Here is a 7,597-nt window from a genome sequence, read left to right as displayed (position 1 = left end):
ATAAAATTAAAGCTCTGTATGATGGATGTGATGCTTATGTTCTGACCCAACACTGCATTCTATTTGCCAGCTACTAATTACTTACACCACTGAATACAATTAACAAACATGCAATACGGAGTATCGTCAACACTCGACAACGTTACAAAAATACTAGGATTCGGGCAGCTATGTTCTGCCAAATATGACAGAGAAATGCACGGATTATATTCTTCAGAATGACCGTCAACTATGCAGTCCGACCGTCATCCACGAATATATATATATCTATATATAACAAGACGTAGTGCTTGCATATATATATACGTAAGCATACATACAGTGATACAGAGGGCTATATATATATGGGAGGAAGATATAATTTTAGTAAGAGCTATACTTACAGATATATAGTCCACTCCCCCGGCCCGGTGCATATATATATATCTGTTAGTTAGAACTACTTAGGGAAATGCCGAGGGACAGAGATTCTCTGGTAGTTGGTCGTGTTGTAGGGGATGTTTTGGAGCCATTTACGAGGTCTATAAGCCTTAGGGTGGCCTACGGCGGCCGAGATATCACCAACGGCTGTGATTACAGACCGTCTCACGTTGCTAACCAGCCTAGGGTTGAGGTTGGCGGCCATGATCTTCGCACCTTCTATACTCTTGTAAGTATTATATATATCCACTCCCCTATTTAACTTATAACCAGTATTGACCTTCTCGATTTAAGTTGGTCCGTTTTTATTAGCTATAATCACGAGGCAGAATTTACATAATGCACAACCTTAAATAGTGATTGCTGATTTTTTTTTTTTTTCAATTATTCGAAAAATATTTCCGGCTAGATAATTTTCTATCCAATCAAGTTCATATAATTGTTAATGCATTATATTTTTGGACTGATTAAGGTTATGGTGGATCCTGATGCTCCAAGCCCAAGTAATCCAAGCCTAAGAGAGTACCTGCACTGGTAATTATTGGCACACCTTTTTTACTCCTTCCATTTTCTACTCACATTATATTCCATGTGTTATAATAATACATATATATATTTAAGGTTTTACTCTTTTGATTTTGGACATATTCGATTGATAATGGAAATTGCATGTTTTGAACTTTATCAATTAAGTCGCCTAATATTAAACTATATTAGTGATAATTTTACTTTTTGAAAATTTTTGAAAAGAGATTAAGATATACAATTACAGTATAATATAAATATTATGTACATTCTTCCAATTAAAACAATATTGTTAATTGGCAAAGAATTATTGGGAATGGCATGCATGATAGTACATCATGTCTATCCAAATTTAGGCCTTTTGATCTTACTTAATCATGTATAAAGTAACCTTAGCTTCAAGAAAGTGAAAGTTGAACCAACTATTTACTAATGTATTTTTACGTCATCTACTCACCGTAGGAAAATGGCAACAGAACAGAGTCATAGAGTGCACTAGGTATAAACTATATATAGGGTTTGACTCTCATTAAAAAAAAAATACCTTAAATCGAATGATTGTCTATTGATAGTCACCCTATGCTTTTTGTTTTTGTTTTTGTTTTTGTTTTTTTTCCCCTTTTCGCATTCTTCTACCTTAGGTCTCAAATTTTACAAAACCCAATAAAACATTTAAACTGATAGAGATTAGATGTTCTTAGAGAATAAAACTGATATATCATGTCAATCTTTTAGTAGGAGACAAAAAAAGAAAAACCCGAATAAAAATATAATAAATGTAGCTATCATTCTATTCTGAATCACTGAATGAATTAAAAGATATTGAGTAAATTAAGTAAAAAGTGAGATTACCTTCAAAAAAAAAAGTAAAAAAAAAAGTAAAAAGTGAGATTACACGTAAAATTACTTGAGGAATAATCATAGATTTGAAATGGTGGCGTGACAAGACCCCAATCCGACATTTCCGTAGCAAATGAAAGAAGACTGGACACGCGGGAGAAGAGGAATACAAGACACATCAGAGAGATTCTAGGATACTTTTCAAAGGGTTCGGTGTCGAACTCTTGTTCGCCCACGTGTCCCCTACAAAACAGATATTGAGAAATGACATGCACACATACAATATAAACACCAATGAGGAGTCAAGGTTTCCTAGTCGTGCAACATAGTACCGGAAAAGACTGAAACAAAAAGTGAAACGAAACGAGAATCTTTAGTCGCAGGTGGTCTTGTTGTACATCATAGCTGCTCTGATCTCATCTTCTAATTGTGTGGACTGCACATTTTAGAATAATCTTTTTTATTTTTTGGGTCATTAATTCACATGTTTATCCATAGGTTGGTCACAGACATCCCAGCCACCACAGGAGTTGATTTTGGTGAGTACAGTACTATTCTTTTGAATAAATTTTACTTTTTATCCTTTGAATTATATTTTTATCTTTAATTATTAAATTATAATTAGGTGTATGACTATTTAATTTACATCATATTTGGTCCTGTCGTTCAATTTTTCGTCCAACTATTTGTCAGAAGGTGCTCCTTCCAAAAATGTATCTTCCCGAAGAAGCAAATGCAATGCTCTTTTCCAAAACAGCACTTACAACAATAGTTGGCAAACCAAATTTAATATAAATTACATAGTTATGCACATAATATTAAAGGGTCAAATGTGATTCGTGTATAATAGTCAGAGACCAAAGGTTAAATTTTTTCTATTTTGTTTTTTAATAATAAAGACGAGGATGACGATGAGGATATGACATGTTTAATTTGTTGAGTTTGTTTGTTTGTTTGTATAATAGGACATGAAATTGTGTGCTATGAGAGCCCACAACCGTCGATGGGAATCCATCGTTTTGTGTTTGTGTTGTTCCAGCAGCTGGGCAGGCAGACAGTTTATGCTCCGGGATGGCGCCAGAATTTCAACACTCGAGACTTCGCCGAGCTTTACAATCTGGGCTCGCCGGTCGCCGCCGTCTACTTCAACTGCCAACGGGAAACTGGCACCGGCGGCCGCCGCCGTTAATCGAACATATGTTAGTTGATTATCAGTAGCTCCGCCCGCCGGCTACCATTTGACTAGCTTAGCTTCTTCGTTTCCTAACAATATATGCTTGTAACTGTGATAATGTTACGATAATAACAGCAGTAATTATTATTCACTATAGAGCAAGTGTCACGATTTCTTCTTTTTTTTTTTTTTCTTATAATAAGCTTCCCGTTCATAATATGCATGATGTAGTAGTGATATATTTATGCTAGATTGAAATAAAATAATGCCCTATTTTAATACAAAACCTAAGGATCATCTACTAACTGAAAATTTCTGAAAAATAGAAAACAGAAAATATGTTTACTAACACAGTTTTCTATTTTGAAAATTGAAAATAATTTCTGGAAAACTGGAACACACTTAAAAAATATTTTCGAAATGAAAAACATAATCATCTATCATCTATTTAGTTATATGTCACTATAATTACATTATTACTATGATTACATTCATTACATTCTTATTTTACTTATCACTATCTTCTATCTTTTATACTTACTTTACTTATTTAAACATAATTTATTTGCTTACACTTTAAAGTTAGACATTATTTACATTATCAAAATTAAGAATTAAACTCTATATAATGTTTTAGATTTTGATTTAACTCAATAGATTATTAGTTCGAATATGTTTAATTATGTTACATTGTAATACAAGTTCGATCCACATATCGAATATTGAAATCTCACATATATTAGAATTCAAAGTAAAAGTTATATATTCATATTCATTTCATTCAAATGAATATATCAAAAAATATATATTTAAATATTAGCTTAAAAAATATTAATATTATCTAAACCAAATTTTGAGTGAAAACTGAAAAATTAGAAAACAGAAAACAGTTAACAGTTTTCTGTTAGTAAAGTTTTCTGAAATAGAGAATGGAAAACAGAGAATGAAAACTGAAAATTAGAAAACATAAAACAGAGAATCGTTTTCCTATAGTAAACGGATCATAAAAGTTTGTAATTTATAGAAGAGTTTAATAACTGGGAGTCGTACATATAGGACGATACATATGACTATCGTACTTGGGTCGAATTTTATTTTTCTCCCAAATACTATTTACTAAACTATTGAGCTATGTGGGTGCAGACTGGATTTTATTCTTTAAATACGATAATAATATGTTATGTTATACATAGAGAGAGGTTAGGGTGCGTCATTACGCATTATATAATAATTCATCGTCTCCGGCCTCCGGTGCCGCTCTCCCTCTGGCCATTAAAATAGACGGCAGCCACCGGCGAAGTGAGATTGTAAAGCTCGGCGAAGTCTCGGGTGTTGAAGTTCTGACGCCATCCCGGAGGGTAGACCGTCTCCCGCCCCAGCTGGCGGAACAGCACGAAGACGAAACGGTGGATCCCCATCGACGGACGCGGGCTCTCGTAGCAGACCACCTCGTTTCCTGCGCCGTTAAGTTTATCGTACAAACAAACCACACACAATAATCAGTATTGTTAACTTTTTGCTGTCTTTAATTTGTCTCTCTTTATGTCCCAAACAAAATAAATTAATAAATAAATCACCACTTATTTAGTTATTTAGTATAGGTCTGCTGTTTCTCAAATACTATATGGAGAAATGCTATTTGTTAGGATGTTATTGCCAGTTAAATATTATTAATTACCTTTAAAAGGCACCAAAATATTTCATCCATCTTCTACATAAAATACTTTAAACCTTTATTTTCCGTAGCAAATTAAAAGTTATTACTTAAAATTCCATCTTCTTCTTTCTTTTAGTTGTAGACAATGTTACAAAGGGCTAGTCTAGCGCCAGGACGCTTAGTGCCTAGGCACCGCCTAGATCGCTGCTTAATTTAAAAAAAAAAAAAACAATTCGTATAAAAAAGACCTCAATTTGAATAAAAAAAATTAGCCCCTTAGACGGTCGACCGACTAGCAATCGCTTTGACGCCTTTCACCTCGGTCTAGGGGTTCCTAGGCCTAGCCCCAAGCTTAACTTTTGTAGCTCAACGTTATATATATAGGCATACTATATTTTTACATTGTGACTTTGTAAAATGTTAGTATTATTAATTTGGGTGATGAAGAAAATCGTAACTATGTGTATAATATATACTAGGTAAACTCATTTTATGTGTGCAGAATTTCATTCTTAATATTATTATATATGTAATTAGGTGTACGTATATGTGTGCGGAAAGAAAGACTAACCAAAGTTTGCTCCTGTAGTTGCTGGAATGTCAGTGACCAACCTGCAATACATATATATATGTTAAAGAGAATTATTGTTTTGTCTTATGTATGTATAACTATAATCAATGTTTCAAATACTAGCAGTGTAGTGGGTAGAGACGGATCCATTAATCTTTGCGCAGTGGGAGCGAAAGATTGAAAATCAATGAAATAAAAAAAAATTAAAAAAAAAAAAAAGAACAACAACAACAACAACAACAAAATGCTTAGAGTTGAGCCATCAATATTGTTGATTATGGATGAAAAGTTAAAATACATGCATCAAAATGAGATTAAAAATATTCAAAACAACATATGAAATATAATTAATTAGATAAAATATTTGGAATAGAAAACAAATCAAAAATCACTCATATCACTATTAATATTAAGAAATAAGACAAAAAGAAAAAAAAACAATGTTATATATTGTTGACTAGGGATGAAAAATTAAAATACATCAAAATGGGATAAAAAATATTCAAACCAAAATATGAAATATAATTAATTAGATAAAATAGTTCGGCTAAGTAGCTTGTAGTTCAATGGCACCTCCATAACTTTCATAAATGGGAAATCACAGATTCGAATTGAATCTCTTGAGTCAATAGTACTCAAAAAACAAAAAAACTGCCGATCAATACTTCGTCCAAATGAAACCTTATATAATAAATTATACTCCGTATTATATATCTATTATTTCATGATGACAAAATAGTTTACTTAGTATATTTGACAACATATTTAACATGCACATAAACATATACACATATTGTATGTTAACTCACCAGTGTAGGTACTCCCTCAGGTTTGGGTTGCTTGGGCTTGGAGCATCAGGATCCACCATAACCTTACAAACCAAAAGCATATATAAGTATATATGCAACTTATAACATATAATAAAACGCATGTTCCATTTGTAACATCTATTATATAATTAATTTTGTACAACTCCAATCAAATTAATTTGGTTGTTGTCCGGCTTGGTAACCGTACCACTCGACTCGCTCAATTAATCATTAATTTTGGACAACCCCAATCAAATTGATTTGACTGTTGGCTGGCTTGGTAACCGTACCATTCGACTCGCTCAATTAATCATTAATTTTGGACAACCTCAATCAAATTGATTTGGTTGTTGTCCGGCTTGGTAATCATACCATTCGACTCGCTATATTATATTATTAATTTTGGACAATCCTAATAAAATTGATTTGGTTGTTGGCCGGCTTGGTAAGTGGAACCGTTCCATTCGACTGGCTCCTTGAGGGAGTCACTTATTGACCTTCTCAATTTGAACCAATCAGTTATATATGAGATGAGCAACCTATTTGGAATTCTTTGCCAGCTAATTAGGTCGCAAAAACCATCTTCACCCGAGAACGCGTGCACATTCGTTCAGGTAATGGTTGTGGACTTTAATGTAAATCAATAAATAATAAATAAATAAATGTTACCAGAGTGTAGAAAGTGCGAAAATCATCTCCGCCAATCTCAACCCTAGGAGGGCTGACGATATGAGAAGGCCTGAGCTCGCAGCCATTGTTGATTTCCCTGTTGTTGTAAATCACCCTGAGCCCGACGGATCTGGTAAACGGATCCAGAACGTCTCCGACCACCCTTCCGACGACCAGTGGGTCTCTTCCTCCCGACATTAGTATACTATATTGTTTTTCTCCGGCAACCTATTTGATGCTTATGAAACACTTTCTGGCTGGCCCTTCCTCGCCTATTTATACCCACACTTGGGATCTTTACATGCATGTAAATCAGTATATATATGCATATATATCTTGGCATCTATACGTATTTTACAACACGTATAGTAGCAGAATTTCAGCCCCCGCCTTTAACGTACATGGTATAAACTTTTGCCTATTGTAAGGATAAGTGATATTTGATTCAGTAAGTTTTCTGGTAAATAAAAGTTGATAAAATGCATGCATCACACTTACGGATTGGAAAAAATCGCAAACTTTACGCAAGTGGCTTTCTCGATCGGCGGCATCATTTTTGTTTTTTAAGTTTTGGTTGGCTGGCCTTTGAGCGAAGCTGCGAGAAGACGACACCGATGCATGGACAATATATTCTTGTGGACCCCTCCATGCCACCAAAGATTATTATGCATGCATGTCTTCCCTCTTTCCTACCTTAGCTACTATAACTTCAATGTCGCATTATTTCAATTCCTAACGTGGTATTTGCAAAACATCTAATTTCGTCTATCTTTTAAAAGAAAAAAGAAATTATTGGTGAATCTCATCACAAGTTCAGTTAAATATACAAGTAGATATTATTTAAAAAAAAAAACACTAAATAAACAAAAAAAAAAAAAAAGTTATTCGTGGAGTTATATGAGATGGCATTGGTCTCACTTTGAGGTTATATC

The 7,597-nt window shown here is 33.7% G+C and overlaps 2 protein-coding genes across 2 annotated transcripts; one reads left to right on the top strand and one right to left on the bottom strand.

Annotated features, from left to right (window-relative positions):
• The first annotated feature begins 415 nt into the window (after positions 1 to 415).
• LOC109187886 (protein HEADING DATE 3A-like) lies at positions 416 to 3,111 on the top strand. Its single transcript, XM_019338268.1, has 4 exons — positions 416 to 649; positions 893 to 954; positions 2,284 to 2,324; positions 2,751 to 3,111. The coding sequence occupies exons 1-4, from the start codon at positions 452 to 454 to the stop codon at positions 2,972 to 2,974; spliced, it is 525 nt and encodes a 174-aa protein (XP_019193813.1). The 5' UTR covers positions 416 to 451; the 3' UTR covers positions 2,975 to 3,111.
• An 847-nt stretch (positions 3,112 to 3,958) lies between these two features.
• On the bottom strand, positions 3,959 to 7,223 carry LOC109187567 (protein HEADING DATE 3A-like). Its single transcript, XM_019337794.1, has 4 exons — positions 6,666 to 7,223; positions 5,997 to 6,058; positions 5,188 to 5,228; positions 3,959 to 4,415 (listed from the first exon to the last, which is right to left on the bottom strand). The coding sequence occupies exons 1-4, from the start codon at positions 6,861 to 6,863 to the stop codon at positions 4,192 to 4,194; spliced, it is 525 nt and encodes a 174-aa protein (XP_019193339.1). The 5' UTR covers positions 6,864 to 7,223; the 3' UTR covers positions 3,959 to 4,191.
• Between the last annotated feature and the right edge of the window lie 374 nt (positions 7,224 to 7,597).

Source organism: Ipomoea nil, unplaced genomic scaffold, assembly GCF_001879475.1.
Source record: "Ipomoea nil cultivar Tokyo-kokei standard unplaced genomic scaffold, Asagao_1.1 scaffold1421, whole genome shotgun sequence".
In the NCBI taxonomy this organism is placed as follows: domain Eukaryota; kingdom Viridiplantae; phylum Streptophyta; class Magnoliopsida; order Solanales; family Convolvulaceae; genus Ipomoea; species Ipomoea nil.
Note: the sequence above shows the minus strand (reverse complement) of the source record. Positions and strands in the feature narration are given on the sequence as shown.